Below are 18,498 nucleotides of genomic sequence, written 5' to 3'. Positions count from 1 at the left end.
GTCTCCCAAGGCAGCACCCCTGTGGGTCCGTCCTCGCAGGCCAGCCCCCCACACCCTGTGCCCGCATGGGCCCCCCTTGGAGGAAGCCAATGAGCTCCAAACCAGCGTGCCACTGGCATACGCACCCGCGCAGAACGCGGGCTCCTGGGACCCACAAGGGCTCAGCCTTGACACCCTTCCCACTCGCACCATCGGAGCAGCTGTCCGTGCTCTCGGGCACCAGGCCGAACCCCCACGTCTGAGGTGCTCCTGGGGGCCGTAGCCCTCTGCCCGGTGACCCCCCACCGAAACAAGCACTGCGCACCCACCGCGGAGGCTTGCAAAGAGCCTTTATTTATCTAGCGCAAAGTAGACACTATCACAATCTTCTGTTACTCCTTTTACTAAAATAGTTCAAATCAATGTTTTTACCACACTATCAAAAGTTCTATCTCTTTTGCTCTCCCCAAATCAAAGTGGTCCAGTGGAAGGTGGAAACGGGCACTGGGGTCCGCAGTTCCCAGCTCCGCCTGGAGCCAGGGGAGGGGCTGGCCCTGTTCTCACGGCCGTCACCCACCACAGAAAACAGCACGGCTGACGGCCCGGGCCCGGAACCAGACGTTCCAGCCCAATTCCAGAAAGCAGCACAAATACTCCCCCCCCCCCCACAGTATGAAAAATAGACACCTCTACCGCTCTGCAGTCATGCATTTAGCTTGTTTCTTAAAAAAAAAAAAAATCAGTAGTATGTATTTTGTTTCCTCTCAAGTTTCCAAGAAAAAAAAAATGAAAGGTCACTTTTTTCTCTTCAAACACTGATGTGTAGCTAATAACTTTTGGATAAAAATGTGCCACCCTAAAAAATGTGCTCAGCAGATTCTGATCCCAGGATGGGCTTAGCCACCTGGGGCGAGGCTGGAAGGGTGACATCCATCACAGTGGGAACCGAAGCCCCAGGACAGATGTCACACGGGGCTTCAAGATGGAGAATCAGAGTATCTGAAACGTCAAGGGACCTTTATGAAAGGGCACCAAGTTCCGCAACAACCCCACCCCCACCGTGAGCTTCTACAGCTAAGGCTCCAGAGGGGAGGAGGGTCACCCGCCGTCCCCGAGCGCACAGCCGTGTGGCCGGCAGGGCTAGGACTGGTGCTGACCTGGCCCCCCAGCCGCCCCTGGGGTGCGGCTCCTCTGACCCTCCCCAGCCTGGGGGCTCCCACTGCACCCGCCCACCCCCTGCCCTGCGGGGTCAGGCAGAGGTGCTGCTGGCTTTTTTTTTTAACAGCTTATTCCGTTAGACGACTGTCATAGGTACAGCTCTGTCCTTGAAAGCCATCCCCATGCACTTGGCTCAGGAACGCGAGCAGCAGCAGGAAGGAGGTCTGCACCCAGCTCTGCTGCCTCCCCAGCGCACAGAAGGGTCCCGGCAGAAATGCGCCACCTGACCCCTGGATGCCCCCACAGCATGAGGGACAGGGTCACTGCCTTCCGGAGGCGGGGACGGGCCCTTCAAAGCTGTTCTTCCCTGGGTCAGTTTGCAGATCTGCAGATACCGGGAGCCCTTACTTATTGCTTATTTTCAGTGGTGGCCGAGCCAACCTGATCCAGACATGACAAATGGGCTCCCAGACGTGGCTTCCACCCAAAATGGACCCCCCCACCCCCCCACCTCGGGCTGCTCTGCAGTTCTTTGGACTCCAAGATCCAGAGGGAGCCTCTGCCCCCCAGCTCACTGCCCCTAGGACAAGAATTGCCTGCTACCATGACCAAGGATGTTCCCCAGCTTCCAATGCATAACCCTAGTGACAAGGAGCTCACCACCTGACCTGCTGGCGAGCTCCCTCCAGGAAGAGCCCAGAGCTCCCTGTAACACCCAGGGCAAGAGGAACATGCCTGTCGCCATCACCAGCACCCACTTAGCACTCCCTGGGCACAACGAGGGCTGTGAGCCTTTCTCCTGAGAGTGTAGGACCAACCCAAGGGCGCTGATGGCCGACAGGCGGTGGGATGGCACAGAGTCCCCGCTGGGGCTCTAGGAACACGGTGGCCTACCCCACCCCCTCGCCTGGCCCCCGTCCCTCATGCAGGACTGGACGAGGCCTGCCTGCTTCAAAAGTGGCCTCCCGGGCTCTTCAAGTGCTTGCGGCAGGGAACTGAACACCACCGGAGAGTGAAAGAGGCAGGAGGGGCTGAGTGGCCATCAGGGCCGGTGCCAACAGCATTAACAGTGGCCCACCCACCGCCCAGCGTCCAGGAGCTTGTCTGGACTGCGCCCCCGATCACCCACCCTCTGGGCCTCACCTTCCTCACTGATTTCAACGTTTGTCTATCGCACTCTAGAGTTCGTATGTGGTCATTTACACCGCGGCCTCGTCTGAACCCCAGCCCCGCGAGGAGGGCCCGAGGCTGTCCCTTCTCCAGTGAAGGAGACTGAGGCTCAGAGAGGGGAGGTGACAGCACCTAGGAGGAGGCAGCAAGGCAGTGGAAGCCTGCTCAGCCCCCGGCTCCGTCCAGCTCAGACGGCAGCGGTCTCCGCAGCACACGGAGCGCCCGGGCGCGGGCCGTGACGGAGGGCCCAGGCGGAACAAAGCGGGTGGCCTCGGGGGGTGAGCATGGCCCAAAGAACCTGAGACCTCATTTTCCCACCAGGGGCCTGGAGCAGCTGAGTGACCTGCTGAGGGTCACACAGCCAATTAAAGCCAGAGCCAGGTCAGGCTCCTTCCAGAGAGGGCAGAAGTCCCCCATCGGCCAGCCCGTGCAGCTCTGTCCACAGTGACCCCAGCTCGGGCCAGGCTCTGGGGACACCAGAGGCCAGCTCGGCCCGGTGCTGCCCCTCTGGAGAGAGAGCGTGGGGCTCAGCGCAGAGACTCTCCCCACAGCCTCCTACCTTCCTGGCCCATCGTGTGAACCACAGAAATGCAGGTGCCTCAGGCACCGGGCAGGAGGGACCCGAAAAGCGAGGGCACGACCTGGCCCGGTCTGCAGCGAGCGTGTGTGTGTTTGCGGCTGGGGGCAAGAACCCTGAAACCAAGTGGCAGCTTGCAGCAGGGAGCCGGGCACGGGGCTGGGGGAGGCCAGAGGACGGGCCTCGGGGCCTCCAGCCAGCCAGACATCATGAGCTTCCCTGTCTGCGACTCGGGACGCAGTGCTCGGTGAGCTGGGGTTCAGGCTGCAGCGGATGGGGGAGAAGTGGTGCCCCCTGTGCCAGGTCCAGCTGCCAGCGGCCTCTGTCCAATGCGGGCGGCAGCCAGGGGGTGGAAGGCTCGATGAGGTGCCCCTCGGCCAAGGCCGGGCCCGGCGTCCCAGAGCGGCCTTCAGCCTCTCAGCAGGGCGGCCCCAGAGCGGGACCGAGGCTGGCCGGGTCGCTCAGCCGCAGGGCACGGCCGGCAGCCTCTCGTCTTCCGTGTGCTGGTGTGTGAGGAGGGAGACAGAGGCCCGGCTGTCGTCGTGCTGGACCCACAGCAGCCAGGTCACGGCGGGCAGCGTCCTATGTACAATTCACCACAGAAAACGAACACGGTGGCCTGCGACTCGTCCTAGGCACCCCACAGGGCCAGTCCACGTCCCTGGAGGAGCAGCCCTACAAAGGCCCCTTGAACTGGTTCCCAGACAGGTGCTGCCGGATGGAGGGCTTGGAGCTGGCTGCGTCTCCCAGTTTTCGCCAGACCACCTGAGGGCAGGTTGAGCTGTGAGTGCAGAGCCCACCCGAGCCCACCCGCAGGCCTGGGTACCCACACTGCCTTGGGCTCCTCAAAATCACCCATGTCCCCAGAGCCATGGGGCCAAGAGGGGAAACTGAGGCCACGTGGGGCCCAGAGATATAGGAGGCAGTGTAGGAGGCGGGGGGCGTTCGGAACACCCAGGCCCAGGTGAGGCCCAGTGAGCCCCTGCTGGCTCCTACAAGGGTTCAGAGAGGACACACACCGGCCAAGCGGGTCAGGGCTGAGGCTCCGCGTCCTGGGCAGCCACAGAAATAGCCCGACTTCCAGAAGCAAGTACAGCCCCAGCCCTGTAGGCCCTCAGAGCAGACCTGTACGTCCGGTCTGAACACCACCTGTGTGGCCGGCAGCAACCAGGGACCAAGGGATGGGACATGTCGGGTGAATGGGACCCGTGCTGGGGGCTGGGGGTGGTGCTCCGGGGACGGACAGGCCCGCAGAGGTCAGGGCCCCCACTCTTAGGGAGAAGTGGGACAGGCAGTAGGGTGAGGACAGGCCAGGGCCGTCCAGACTCCAGGGCCTCCTCCCAGGCCTCCAGGTCCGTGGCTCTGCCCACATGGGCAAGACCACGGCCACACCGGGACCCGCCCTGCTCACACCCCCGGTCCCCGGCCCGGGAAGCGCCTCACGTTGCACATCTCGCGGACGATGGCCTTCTCCTTCTCACTCAGGTCTTCCTCACAGCTGTCCCGGAGCTGCCGATCCAGGTTCTCATGCACCTCCAGGACCTGCGGGGAACAGGCCCCAGGGTCAGGGGGCAGGCTGTCCACGGAGTCAAGGATCCCGAGCCACTGGGTCCCACGGTCGGGCCATGGAGAGACCCGACGGGCCGGTCCTCTTCCCTCACCCTAGCGACCCTCCACAAGGGAAGCCACACTCCCACATCACCGCTGGGGGCAAAGCTGAGGACAGGTCACCTGGGAGCAAGGAGGACAGGTTGGGGGAGAACTACCCTCGGACAGGTGCACTCACTCCAGCCCAGGGCCCCCAGCTCGGATGAAAGGACACAAGGACAGCACCCACTTGCACACATGGGGTGAGTGTGTGTGTGTGTGTGTCCCAGTCACTGCCCGCACCGGTACAAGAATGCTGCATCTGTGCAAAGGTACACAGGCCTCCACGCCTGGCCCACACTGCGCTCGCGTCCTGCACAGGGGTGAGGAGCGCGGCCATGGCAGGCGTGGGTCGCGTGAGCCAGCCCCCCGGGAGCTGCACCTGCAGGTGGGGCTGGGCCTGGGAGGCTGGAGCCCAAGTCCTACCCTAGCCCTGCCCCTACCTCTCTGACTTAGAGGGAGCGCCCGCCCCACCCCCACCCCGGCCCAGGTATCAGTTTCCCGTTACTGAGATGGCAGGCCGGTGACAAACTCCTGCCAACTTGTTACTGCCACCCGACACCACCAACTCCCCCGCTCCCCGCAAGGTGTTCCGGGCAGTCAGGGCCCCTCCCCTCCCGCCCTGCTGCTCAGACCCCCACGGCCTCTGAGCCAGTGTGGGGTGTAAGGTCCCAGGTCCCGACTGCACCAGGGATCTGGGGGCCCCCGAGAGAGCGGGGTCTGGGTGCGGGTGGCTGGGGCCTGGCCCTCACCTTCATGGCGTGCACAACGGCCTCCGGCTTCTGTCCCGCAGAGCTGTAGCCGGCGGAGGGGGGCGAGGACAGCTCAGGTACCGGGCAAGCTGGGCCCTGCGGGAAGGAATCGAGTGTCCTAGCTGGTCCTGAATGGCCCCCAGGTGGTAGCCAGAGGTGCGACCAGCAACAGAGAGAGGCCCCCGATTCTATGGGCCAGGGCCCACGCAGCAGGACGTGGGGCTGAGTGATGCGGGAGAGGAGGCAGGGTGCGAGGCCCGGGTCAGGGCAGAGGACAGGGGGGCCGCACCTGGACCCCACCCCGTCCCACAGGCTCCTCTCGGCAGCTCAGGGGCAGGGCCTGTTATCTGTGTCCCAGAGAAAGTGAGTGCAGCTCAGAGAAGGATGGGGGCTGGCAAAGATCCCCCAGCAGACCTCAGGGGGCCTGCCTCCAAAGCTGCCACCCTTCCCCCAATGCCAGGCGAGTGGGTTAAACTAGACTTCACCCCCACTCCCACCCCCACCCGCAGGGACCCTCTTGTAGCCCCAAGCCCTGCCTGCCAGCCCTGAGTTTCTGGCCTGCCTGGCCACTTGAGGGATGCCCCCAAATTCAGCAAACACTTTAAAAAATAAAAAAAAAAATTAAATAAAGATTTTATTTATTTGAGAGAGAGAGCACAAGCAGGGAGAGGGACAGAGGGAGAGGGAGAAGCGGGCTCCCCACTGAGCAGGGAGCCTGATGTGGGGCTCAATCCCACGACCCCAAGATCATGACCTGAGCCAAAGGCAGATGCTTAACTAACTGAGCCACCCAGCAAACATTTTAAATGGCAATCAAGTTTCCAACTCCCCACAGCCTGGGGAGCAGGGGACAACGTCAGATGAGGAGGGAATCAGGCCCACCTATGTGAGAGGCCACATGTCTGCCTAGGGTCCCCAGCTGCTTTTCCACAAGGATTAATGGCCCAAGTGGTGTGCCTCGGGCTGCAGGGGGACCCTGGACCCACAGAAGGAGTGCCCAGAGAAGGACAACCGGAGGATGGAGCTCCCCAGGGCCAACAGAAGCCAGAAGGTCAGAAGACACTGGGAGTGGGTCTAACGAGAGCCAGCAAGTGCGGGAGGCCAGAAAGAAAACGCCGAGTGCCCCGGCCAGTGTGTGTGCAAGCAGGCGGGGAGGCCAGGAAGCCGGGGTTCCCAGCAAATCCATCTCCGTCCCACCTCTGAGTCTTGGTTTCTTTCTCAGTCACTGAACCCCAGTGACCCGGCAGACTTGGTGAGCTGGTTTATAGGGCCATGACCCTGGGAGCCTGCCTGGTGAGGCCATGCTGTGCAGAGACCCTCAGGGCCCAGAACTTTCTCCTCTGCACCCTCCCCATCTGCCCACCCCACCTGGACCTTCTCCAGGCTCCACACAGATGATGGGCCCCATAGCCTTCGGGGCCGGAAAAGCTGGGCTTGAGCAAGGCTCTGTAGGCTGTGACCTGAGGCAGGGCCCGACCCACTCTGTGCCTCAGTTCCCTCGTCTGGATGGTGGAAACAGGGTTCTCGCGTCCCAGGCCGTGTGCAGAGCCCCGGCATGCTGTCCGATGGCTGTTTCCCTAAGTGCAGCCCAGGCTGCCTGGTCTCTGGTGCCCAGGCCAGATGTGTCATGTGGGGAAACCAGAAAGGGATCCAGGGGGTCTGGGGAGGCAGGTGGAAGGCAGTGCGCCCACGTGCCCACAGAGGTGCAGCCTGAGGCCCAAGGCTGTGCTCCCTCCACCAGAGGCCAGCAGGGGGCGACAGCCACACATGTTCAGCCCTGGGAGGCACCAGGTACCTGGCGCCTGGCACCTCTGGCCTGTCCCATCTGTACCTGGGGCCCCCTGAACAGCCTGCTCTGTAATGGGGCCAGGGGGCAGTTCCTGCGCCGGGGGGCGGTTCCTGGAGCAAAGGCAGGAAGGAAGCCAGGAGGGGCCAGGACGGCCTTTTTCTGACCACCCCCACCACCAGGCTGCCAAAGAGTGCGTGGCTGCGGGTGCCGTCAACGAAGCCCGTGTGGGACACGTAACAGGTGTAAGGCGTGCATGCTGGCGGGACTGGTACTTGCGGGGCACTCGCCACGCATAGCTGTCCCCAGAAGGCCGTCAGGCCACAGGGGGAGGCCAGCCCCGCGATACCTCCCGCGTCCTCCACACCCACCCCACCCCCCGGAGCAGAGTGGCCCGCTGAGGGCTTGCAACCCTCTGATGCTACCTTCTGCACCCCCATTTGACAGGTGAGGACAGGGCAGTGCGCCTGACAGAAGGCCATGGCCAAACCGCCGGTGGACAACGGGGCTCAAACCGGGACTGGGGTTCCAGAGCTGGTGCCCAAAGTGGGGAGACCAGTGTGTCCCCAAGAGAACAGCAGCCACACGTCCACACAACCACTTGTCCGGAATGCTCAGGGCGGCGCTCCCCACGACAGGCAAGGCGTGGAAACAGACGTCCAGCCACTGATGAGCGGGGCCTCCCCCCACGAACACCGCTGGACAATGCAAAGGACAAGGCTGGCCCCACTGCGGCGCCCCGCACGGAGGGCCGCCTGTCGGAGGGTCCTGCCGCTAATGAATGTCCAGACCTGGCAGATCTGCAGAGGCACGAGCCCATGCATGGTCAAGGGCCGAGGCAGGGGAGAGTGGGGAAGGGCTGCTAAAGGGGACAGAGTTCCTTTGTCAGGTAAGGAGATGTTCTATTGTGATAACTACACAAATCTGTAAATATGCTAAAAACCAGCGAAGTGTGTGCTCAAAGATAAAGCCAACTAACAAAAAAAAAAAAAAAAAAAAAAAGGAGGAAGACCAGTCTCCCCCAGGGACCTTGATCCTGCTCTCAGCAGGCTGGTGAATGCAGCTCCCACCTCACCATGGCCAGCCTCTTCCACGGGGCCCTGAAGCCCAGGGCCGGCCGGGGCCCCCTGCACCCTGCCCCCTGGCACCCAGGCCAGTGACCCTCGTGGGAGAGAAGCTGGGGGGTCCTGGACAGACACTCAGCCTCTGACTCGAGTGGGCGGGGCATGGGGCAAGTGGACAGGGACAGAGGTAGGGAAGGTGGGGACAGCCAGCCTAGCAAGGAAAGGGGGTCCCCGCCCCACAGGGTCACCTGTTTTACCTCGGGACCCTCTGACATGTGGACTATCTTCCCTCATCCCCCCCCTCCCCCGGCCGGGACCCGCACGTAACCTTACAGAGCACACGCCAAGTGTGGGAAAGTCTGTGCCCCCAGCGGCGTCAGGCACAGAGGGTCCCTCCAGGCCCAGCAAGGGCTTGCTGCCCTATCAGCACCCCAAGAGTGTTTCTAGAGAACCCCTGACCTCCACCTCAGCCCCGGGCCCTCCCCTGCTGCCTCAGCAGCCTTCATGGCTGCACCTCCCACAGGACACCCAACCCTCTCTGTGCACCCTGGGACCTGCCCCCCAGCTTCAGACTTGCTTCACCCTGGCCTCTAGGCCTGGGGGGCTCGGCGCACAGAACACGCTGTGCTATGGCATGCAGCACCCCACAGCTGCCGGCCATCGGGGTTCCCGCAGAAGGACCAGCGTGGCCAGACGGAATGGAGGACTGAGGCGCCAACCCCCACCGGGGCGCCCCGGACTTCTCAGGGCCCTTCGGCTGGCGGCACCGGGAGCCTAACTGGGCCACAGGCTCCTGGAGGAATATTGGGATGATTGGCCACTGGTGGCTCTGCGGCCTAGTCAGTCTCAGCAGCTCCCCTCCTGGAGGTGTGAGGGCCTCCAAAGGGAAACAACAGCGCACTTGGCTGGCAGCCAGCCGTGGCCCCAGTCTGCTGCCGCCAGCGCCGCGGCCCAGCGAGGCTTTGCAGGGCCACCTGGGGTCACACTTGCTGACCAGGGTCCTGGGGAGACAGTGAGGCCAGAACCCCGGTGGGGAGAGTCCAGACCACACGCCCACCTGGCAGAGTGAGCTCAGGCCGGCCCGGCTCCTCCCCCGCTCCCTGGGGATAGCCAGGGTCCCTGCTCGTGGGGCTCAGCCCTGCCCGCGGTCCAGAGCGCTCGACCAGTGCTGGTGGCTCTGGCCACCATCGTCCACATAGCTCATGCCGGTAAGTGCTTTGCGGGCAGCGGTTTTAAGCACGTTCACAGATTTGTGCAGTCATCACCATGGAACACCTCCTCACCCCAAAAAAGAAACCCCATACCCATCAGCCATCCCCATCCCCTCTTCCCAGCCCTTGACAACCACTAATGTGCTTTCTGCCTCCACAGACCTGTGTTGCGGACATGTGAGCAGTCCTGGGGAGCTGGCCACATCCCGGGGAGCTGGCCCCCCACGCCACCACCCCTCCGTTTCCCATCGGGGGCAGCCGCAGAGCCCAGGACTCCTGGAGGACCCCGGAGATAACCGGCACACAGCCCAAACCTGAGCTGCCCCCCAAGCCTCGCTTCCAAGCCTGGGTAAGTGTAAATGTGCGGCCCCCAGCCCCAGCCGCGCGTCCTTCCCCGCCCACCGTGGCCCCGGAGTCACAGGCGCGTGGCAGCTGGGCCGGGGCAGCCTCTTGCGTGGCGTCCAGACACTGCCTCTCATGGTCACATCACTCCGGGGGGCCTCCACCTCTAACCACCACACTGGGCCCCTACAAGACTCCAAGGGCCAGGAGGCCACACCCCTTCCAGGCAGCGGGGGAGGAAGGCAGGGGAGAGAGGAAGGCCACTCCAGCAGAGCCCAGGCTCTGACCATCGCCCTCGCCTGACCTGGAAGCTGCTCAGGCGGGAGACGACGGTCCCAGTCCCCACTCAGCCACAGACCATCCACTGGCCCGGGCAGGTCACTAGACGGGCTGAGCCTCACCCCTGCACTGGAATGTGGACCAAGGATTCTGGAGACACCGGGTCCACGTGTGAACAGGGCGGCTCTAGGGGAAGGGCACTTACGTTCTGCAGGGAGTCCTGGTAGGAGGGCGGGAGGCTCGCCAGCTGGGACTCCGAGTGGTACGGGGAGAAGCCTTTCCGCAGAGTCCGGAACTCTCCAGAGCCTGCCTGCTGGGGGGGAAGGGAGACAGGTCAGAAGTGAGAGGCTGTGCTGAGGGGGCCAAGGACCCAGCTCCATCAGGACATGGCGAGCTGCTCCTGCCTACCCCCCCCCCGCCCTCGGCAGTGGGCTGCACCCTCCCTCCCCTCTCCCTGCTTTCTCAGTCCTCACTGCCATCACGTGCGGGCTCCACGAGGCCGGGGGGCTTCCGTTTTGCTCCCCAGTGCGTGCTTTATCAACGTTTCTTGAAGAGAATAAATGAGTAAATGAGTATGGGGTACTCCCGCTCCCCACCCTTCTTCCTCTGCTCCAGCATCTGGCACTGGGGTCCCCGCGCCTGGCCTGGGGAACACTCTCTCCAGCCCCTGGGGTCCTCCCACCTCCCACGAGTGAGCCCGTCCCTGTGCGGTGCTCAGGCTGCCCTCAGCCTCTGCCGTCCGACAGGAGCTCCCAAATGTGGGCCCTGCGTCTCTCCCCTCTTAGGCCACAGGAACCAGTGCCTGCTTAGGAAGGAGGGAGGGGGAGGTGCGGGAGGGAGGGAATCAAGGAATGGATGGACGGACACTTTTTGGCCTTAGGTGACTTCCCTCAGGGCAAAGCAAATGCCCTCAGATACTGGGAGCTGGGGACTGGGATCTGCAGAGGGAGGGGACCCAGGGGTCACGCTTAATCCAACACAGGCCCTCTGAGAAGGAGCCGTGGCCTTTTGGGCCCGTCACTCAGAGCCCAGGGGGGTGTTTCTGGCCCAGACATCCTCTTCTACTTCAAAGGAACTGAGGGCAGATAAAAGACAGTAGAATGTCCCCTAAGTCCCCAGACAAGGGCGGGGGGTGAGCAAGACAGCACAGCAACTACGCCTGGAGGTCCCTCCCTCTGCACACAGCCCCCCTGCCCCGCTGGTCCGGGAGGGACCCACACACAGCCTGCTCCGCTCCTGCCAACTGCTGGACGCAGACCCCCCTTCTCACGGCTCTCCAGCCTCACCAACTCCCTGTGTTCTGCTCTCCCGCCCCCATCAGTCTCAGGGGCCGGCTGAGGGGGCAGAGCGGCACCCTGTAAGCGTCTGGGGGACTGGAGTGAACACTCTGAAGGCAGGTGCCCCGTGCCAGGCGCAAGAGCAAACATCAGAAAGCAGGTCCAAGCGACCCCTCGTCTGCTTACCACCCCCCACCCAGGCACCCCAGCCGGAGCGGGAACTATTCCCATAGCCTCCGGGAGGACCTGAGTGTAAACAAAAGTCACCAAGAGGCACAGAGGGGACAGAAGTGAGGACCCACCCTCCCATGGTGGCCCCTGAAGTATGGCAGGACGTCCCCAGGAACCCTTAAAATGGGACCGCCACACCTCCAATTATGGCCAACCCTTAACCAGAGCCAGGTTAGTCCTCCCTGGTCCAGCCAGAGGTCCGATGTAGTGTAGCCCCCCTGTCACCAGGCACCAAAAAGACAGAAGCCACAGTGCCGACCCTCACTCCCCACCACGGGGGACCCCCCCCACCAGGGCACCTGTGCCTCCCTGACTCGCCCACGGTGAGCGGGGGCATCAACCCAGCTTCACTCAGAGGCAGTTACCTTCCTGGCCAGGCGTCCGTGACAGTTACAAACTCTTCTCCGACAGAGAGCGCATTCTAAACCCGGTGACACGGGGCAGCTACACCCCTTGCCACCAGGCCCTCGCGGCGCCCTCCGACCCCATTCTGCGGGAACACCCCCCACCTGCCTGGCTAGGCTGGAGAAAGGGGCCAGGGCTAAGGCTCAGCCCAGCTCACACACAGACATTTATTTGGCCAGGGATTTGAGCCACCGCGCTCTCCCGCCAGCCCCGGGACCAGGACAGCTGGACGCTGCCCTGTCCTTCCCCACACCGCCTAGATCCTCCTCTGGGCTGAGTCTCACCTCCTCCACAGCTCCTCTGGCCCGGGACCAAATGGGCTCAGAAGCAACTCACATGTTGTTACCGAAAACACGCATTTGTGTTGCCTGCTCCCGCCACCCCCCCCCAGATAATTTCCTTGGGAGGACGTGTGTGTACAAGGGGGTGGGGGGAGGGTTTAAATTAGCACGTGCAATTCCCACCCCTGCCTTCAGCCATCATCTATAAATATTTGCACGTCCACAGAACTTTATTAGCGACCCACAAAGCTGGCAGGAAAAACGCACAATCTCTCATTAGGGGCGATGTGACTAATGACGCATCAAAATGAGGGACCATAATTGCACTTAAATCCAAATTAAAAATCCTGGGATTCGCCTGTTGGTGCCCTGGAAGAATGAAATCCCTAGGTTTTTATCACTGAGGGGAAGTGGAGCTGAAAGGGGCTTGTGGGGTGGCTGGGCCTGCACCTGCAGGGAGCGGGGAGAGGACATGTGCCCCATCCCCAATCCCGAATGTGGGTCCCTCAGGACACAGGGAGAAAGGATCTGCCACACAGAGTGGGCGGGACTCCCACATCCTTAAAAGTAAAAGAAACATCAGGTGCAGACACAGACTTGCCCCTTCCAGCCGGGAGGGAGAGACTCAGGAGGCCACAGGGCCCGCAAGTCCACTTAAGGACACGGAGCCTCTGTCTGGGGCCGTCACCGCACCACTGCCCGGCTCCGAGTTGCCGTGCACTGGCTACCCCAGCCTCTCTGGAACCCCGCGGTCCTGCACCGAGTTCCCCAGCTCTCGCCCTCCAGGGGACCCCGGGGAGCACAGTCAGAGGGGTGCTGGAGCAGAAAAGGCAGGATACAGAGGGAGGACCCCGCCCACCTGCCCACTTGAGGCTTCTTGTCTGGGCAGCAGCTGTGGGTGGGCTCACTCTGGGCAGCTAGTCTCACCCCTCCTTCTTGCTCCCAAAGGGCTTGGGTCGCCGAGGGACCGCGTGCCGCAGAAGGACCTCCTGCGTGCACCCGACAAGGAGGCAGAGCTAACATGGGACACGGGCGCTGTTGTGGGGGCTCAGGGGTGAGCACTGACGTAAGGGGTGTCCGGATACAACTCAGACCGCCGGACACAGGCTGGGAGAGCTGGGTGAGAAGGGCCGCGGGGGGCCGCGGTCTCCAGGCTCTTCTCTTATTTGGCGAAGCTGCCCATGAATGCAAGCTCGGAAAAGGCAGAACCAGGGCCCCCTGGGTGGTGGTCAGCTCCCACAGCACACAGAGCAGCACACAGCACTCAAAGCACCCCCACCCCAAACAGCACTGCAAACGCGTCCCGCCAGCCCACTCTACCTGAAGCCAGCTCCTGGGGCGGCCGTAGGGGCGGGGCAGCTGGAAGGGAAGAGGAGCGGGGTCACCCAGCAGACGCCAGCCGCGACTCCCCCACCGCCCCCCTCCCCTGGACACCCGATCGCCCCAAGCTGCCGGGACCTCGGCTGGGCCAGGGCGGGTACCTCCAGAGCCCCCACGGTTTTAGAACCCCCCCACATCTACAAGGACTGACCGGCACCAGCCCACACCCAACCCTCCTGGGGCTCACATGGGAATCCCACAGCCCCGAAAGGCCGGCCCGCTGCACTAGCCCAGAGGCGCCCCAAGATCCCGGCGCACCAGCGGGCAGAGGCAGGGAAGGGGCGCTGCGAGGCCGCTCACAAGGGCATCCTGCTACTACCTACTGACCAGACTGGCTTTCTCCCATTTCCACTTTAACGTTCAGAGAACTCATTTGCAGGCCATTAAGAAAACGCAGCTGCTGCGTGGCTGGGGGCCCAGAGGGTTCTTCCTAATGTGCTTATAGTAGCCCGCAAAGGTTCCACGTGGGGCTGGTGCATGGCTAATATGACTTCTCCGCAGCTGGCACCGCATCCCTACGCCCCAAGCAATTTCTGGCCCTAAATCCCAGTTTTCAAACGTGGGGGTGTGTGTACTGCCCGGGACCACGTGGCCTGCGGCGGACAGGTCTCAACCACCACAGTGACCATCAACCATGACAGGTGCCCTCGACAAGCCAATACTTGTTCCAGTAAGATGAGCGAGGGACAGGCCGCGGGATCCCCCGCAAGAGGAGGTGGCGGGGCTTGGGGGGCTGGGCACAGACTTGCAAAATCCAAATCCCACCCGGGCTGGGTAAGTCTGAGCAATTCCTCAACTTTCCAGGTCTCTGTTGCTTGCATGTAAATTGGGGTCAAGAAGGTCGCCCAGCTGCTGGATGGCCCACGACTCTCACCACTGCCCATGAATGAACCAACCCTGGTCCTCGGTGCTCTGCGGGATCGGCTCTTTAAACCCGGGGCAGGCACCACTGGTGTCCCCATTTGACGGATGAGAAAACTGAGGCACAGAGAGGTTAAGTCCCTAGCCCAACGCCACCCAGCTGGTAAGGCTACACTTTGGCGATTTGAACCAGGTCCTATGGCTCCAGAGTCCGGGGCTTGGCACTGACTGTCACCGAGCGTGTGGCTCACAGTGGACAGTGATTAAGCCTCGGGGACAGAGGCGACAGAGGTGGCATTCCTAGTCTCTTTCTGCCCACGTGGCTAGCCAGACCATCTGCTCAGCTGCTGGGAAGAAGAGGTTTCCTCCCTGGCTGAGGGAGAGGCCGGACCGGCTCTGAGGTTCGGCTAATGAAATAATTAGAGCTCTCCGGAGATGCAGGACCACGCCACTCACAGCAGAGGGAGCAGGATGTGACCACCAACCCTAGACACCAAACAGGGTGAGCAGGGAGGCTCAGGGCCTGACGACCGGCGACATGTCACGAAGACACCACCACAGAAATATTGGAGGCCAGCTTCTCTGGAGGGCTTGGGCCCAGAACCAGCCACTCAGGATGACACGTCCACCTCGGGGACTCAGAACACAGAACTGAGGTCCCAGCACAGGCTGAGACGGTGGCAGACTGTTCCCCTGTCCCCCAGCCTATATGGTTCAAAACACACACAAGGGCCAAAGAGGAGCCGTTCATTCAGGGACGGGCCAGGCCCGAGCCAAGGGAGGCAGGCTCAAGTCTGCCAGGCCTCAAACGGCCCAGGTCCCCAAGACCGGGAAAGGGAGAGGCGGGCAGGCAGGCACCGCCCCGGGGCACCCCCCAGGTCACAGCATGGCACACGCTGTACTGGGCGTCACCACCACCCCCGTCTTCCACGTCAGGAAACCGAGGCACCAGGACAGAAGCATTTTGCCTAAAGCCTCACCGCAGGGGAGTGCTGGAGCACGGGTCATGGGAACTCAGATCCTCGGGAACCCAAACCACTTCCTTCCACCATCAGGCCCGCCACACCATGGCTGCCGGTTGGACTGTACCCCCCCCCCCGGGTTCATCTGTTGACTCCACGGCCCCCAGAACCACGAGACAATACACTCTGTCATGGAAGCTCTGTCATAGCAGCCCTTGGTGTCAATCTTGGGGTCTCTTCCAACCTGAGCGTTCGAGCGACCCGGCGTGGCGTGGTGTGGCACAGGGGTGAGGAGGAGGGGGGCGGGCCTGCACGGCCACCTCTCCCCTCCCCTCCACAGCGGCCCACTTGCCCCGCGTGAGATCGGGTCAAGCCTTCTTGCTCTTTTGTAAAGCCGGCTCCTGGGCGCACACGGAGGCTTCATTTATCAGCCCAGCAGGGGAGTGAACCGAGGGAACCAAGAGCCAGGCCCCAGCGTCAATGCCAGCCGCCCCCACCCCAGCCCAGCCAGGCATAGAATCCCCAGGAAAAATAATAACGGGGGGGGGGGGGGCTCGAAATGAATCATCACAGAGGAAGCAGCTGTGTTGATGAAATTTTAAAGCCAACGCGAGAAAGAAAATACGAACTGCAATATAGTAATTTAGTTCTGTGAACACGCTGGCACATTTTTAATTAAAGCTATTTTGGAGTTAAATAGAGGCCATGAGGGGAGGGGTGGGGGCAGTGGGAAGTGGGGGCCACAGAGGCTCTCCGCCCTCCAGCCCAAACCCCAAAGCCATGTCCCCTGAAGGTGATTCAAAGATGAATCCTGCTCTCTCCCGCTTTTCGCAAAAGGCAGGTGCTCTCCACTCCTTGCAGAGCTGGGGATTTCTGTGCAATCTGATTGCAGTGACAACACTTAAGTGCCAGAATCATCAAGTCTGACAAGCTAGGGACCATGAGGCCCAGGCCAGAATCCCACCCACGACAAGAATCTCTCCCTCTCCCAGATTTCCAAACGTGGTCATCCATCCCTTGATTACTTCCAAAGATGACACACTCACTACCTTATGAAGCAAACAGCCCTGCCTTGTTAAGCAGAACTTCCTTTTTCTGGGCAAGAGCCAGCCTCCCGTCTGGGCCTAGGACTATGGGTGGGGGGCAGCTAGGGGTTCCCCGAGATGTGTCCACCTAGTCCAGCCGTGCTAAGTGCTGGAGAGGCAGATGTGACCACTGGACAGCCAGCAGCACAGTCCCTGAGTAGCTGACAGTCCAGCGGACGTGGGGGCCGGGCTCCCCAAGGGGGGTCACGACAACTAGCAGCTCACAGGGCTGAGAGCTCAGACTAAGTGCCAAGCCCCCAGGGGGTGGTTGGGGAGGCTGTCGGTAGGAGGCCATGTGTGAGCTGGAGGCCAGGAGGAAGAAGAATAAGTAAACCCCTTCTTCCCTGGACTCCCCTAAAATGAGCCCAGGACTGTCATCGTGGGCCTGCAGCAGCCCCATATGCTCATGATTCCTGCCAGCTGGGACAAGGAGGTGGTCGGGCCTGGGCCTGGTCACCCCCACACCCCTAGGGCCATCAGCTACACACGGAGTATGTGAGTGCCCATTTTCCAGGTGAGCAAACAGAGTGGTGCCCCCTGAGCTGCCCCAGGCCAGGGGGGCCCTCTCTGTCTCTCTCTCTCTCCTCTCTCCTGTGTGGCTCGAAACAGTGGCGCCCTCCTCTGCACCCAGCACCGCCAAGCCACCCTCAAGAGCTTGGCCTTATCCCAGCAGGTGGCAGGGGCAGCAAGAGCCCCATCCCTGACCCTGGAGACATTCTGCCAATGCCAACGGCTCCTGGGTGCTTTTGCTGACTGTGGGTTGAGGGCCAACTCTTCTGCTGCAGGAAGCGGACGAGGTGCACAATGCATGGGAGGGGTGGGGGGAGGGAGGTTGCTGAGGCCCCAGCACCACGGGGCTGCCCTCTTCTTGGGATGCTGGGTGTGCTCCTGACACCTGCTCACTGGGAGATCCTCGGCAAGAGCTCTGCCCACCAGCAGAGTCGCTGCTGAGGAAGAGAGCGGGGAAGGGCCCTGTGTGCCCCGCCCCCCAGGACACACACGAGCCCACACAACCACGGCCACAGCAGCCTGGCTTCACGAGGCTTCATTCAGTCAGCGAGAAAGAAAAGTTCCACCAGAGAAATAAGACACTTGGAGCCCTTTGTGCCAGACGTTGAGCTCCCAGTACTTGCCTGCTACTGGCCGTAAGCCAGGCAAAAGCGCATTCTTGTCCCTAAATCCCAGCAAGCCTGCATCCCGGCAAGGGTCTGCATCCCTCCATCTAATGGACATCTCTGGCCAGCAGGCCTGGCCCAGGCGTGGGCACGGGTGGAAGACAGAGCCCTTCTGCTGCTGCCTCCGGCCCCCAGGTCTGACCCCTGGGAGCAGGTCCGAGCAGAGGCACCCACTGCCCGGAGAGCTGCCACCCCCCTGATGCCCAGACACAGGGCCCCTGACAACCTCCCCCTCTGCACAGTTGGGCACGGGGCAAGCTATGGGGGGCCACCCTTCTGACACCAGCGGTGCCCCAGGGAGGAAGGAGTAGAGAGGCCACCCCTCCGTGACCTGAGCACGTGAACATTTCCCCCAAGTCCACGGCCAGGTCCACCACTGGGAATGGGGGTGTATTTTCCCAATGTGGCCCAGGACAGGAGGGGCCACGGGGCTGGGGGCACTCCTGTCTTTGTGGAAAAGGGGCCACAAGCAATGCCCGGTTAGACCACAGAACAACACGGCAAACAGCATCCTGAATTCAGGGCTTGGGCGCTCAACTTGCTTTTCTGGGGGAACCATGAGACAAAGAACAGTCGGACTGGGACAGACTCACAAGGCCACTGACCCGAGGCTCTGGATCCGGACCGTGGTCCCGGCCTTCATTTTGCTGTCCAGTGGCTGCAGCAAGCAGGACAGGCACCTGCCCCAGAGCAAAGGCCCCCGAGCCTTAATGCCGGCCCCACCACCCCCATTCCTCCCGGTATCACTTCGGCCTCAGCTCCTGCAGCCCAGCCCACACACCCTCCTCACCAACCCACTCCAGGCCCACGTGCAATGTAAGGTGCCCAAGCCCCCAGCCAGGTGAGACCCCAGCCCCTCCCTTCCCTCCCGCCCCA

At 62.3% G+C, this 18,498-nt stretch overlaps 1 protein-coding gene across 5 annotated transcripts in view; it reads right to left on the bottom strand.

Moving 5' to 3' along the window:
- Positions 1-711: 711 nt before the first annotated feature.
- Positions 712-18,498, bottom strand: part of CCDC85C (coiled-coil domain containing 85C) — a 76,905-nt gene continuing 59,118 nt past the window's right edge. For 2 of the 5 annotated variants that reach the window (XM_026515326.4, XM_057318545.1), the window contains exons 3-6: positions 10,171-10,278; positions 5,284-5,379; positions 4,328-4,426; positions 712-3,649 (exon numbers count right to left, since the gene is read on the bottom strand). In XM_026515326.4, coding sequence (XP_026371111.3) covers positions 3,560-3,649; positions 4,328-4,426; positions 5,284-5,379; positions 10,171-10,278 — 393 coding nt within the window. In that variant the 3' untranslated portion in view covers positions 712-3,559. Of the gene's footprint in view, positions 3,650-4,327; positions 4,427-5,283; positions 5,380-10,170; positions 10,279-15,886; positions 18,303-18,498 lie in introns of those variants that run through there. The other 3 variants (XM_026515327.4, XM_057318546.1, XM_048220052.2) reach the window with 2 other exon arrangements.

The sequence above is a fragment of the Ursus arctos genome, unplaced genomic scaffold (assembly GCF_023065955.2).
Source record: "Ursus arctos isolate Adak ecotype North America unplaced genomic scaffold, UrsArc2.0 scaffold_25, whole genome shotgun sequence".
Lineage (NCBI taxonomy): Eukaryota > Metazoa > Chordata > Mammalia > Carnivora > Ursidae > Ursus > Ursus arctos.
This window is presented reverse-complemented; position numbering and strand designations above follow the sequence as displayed.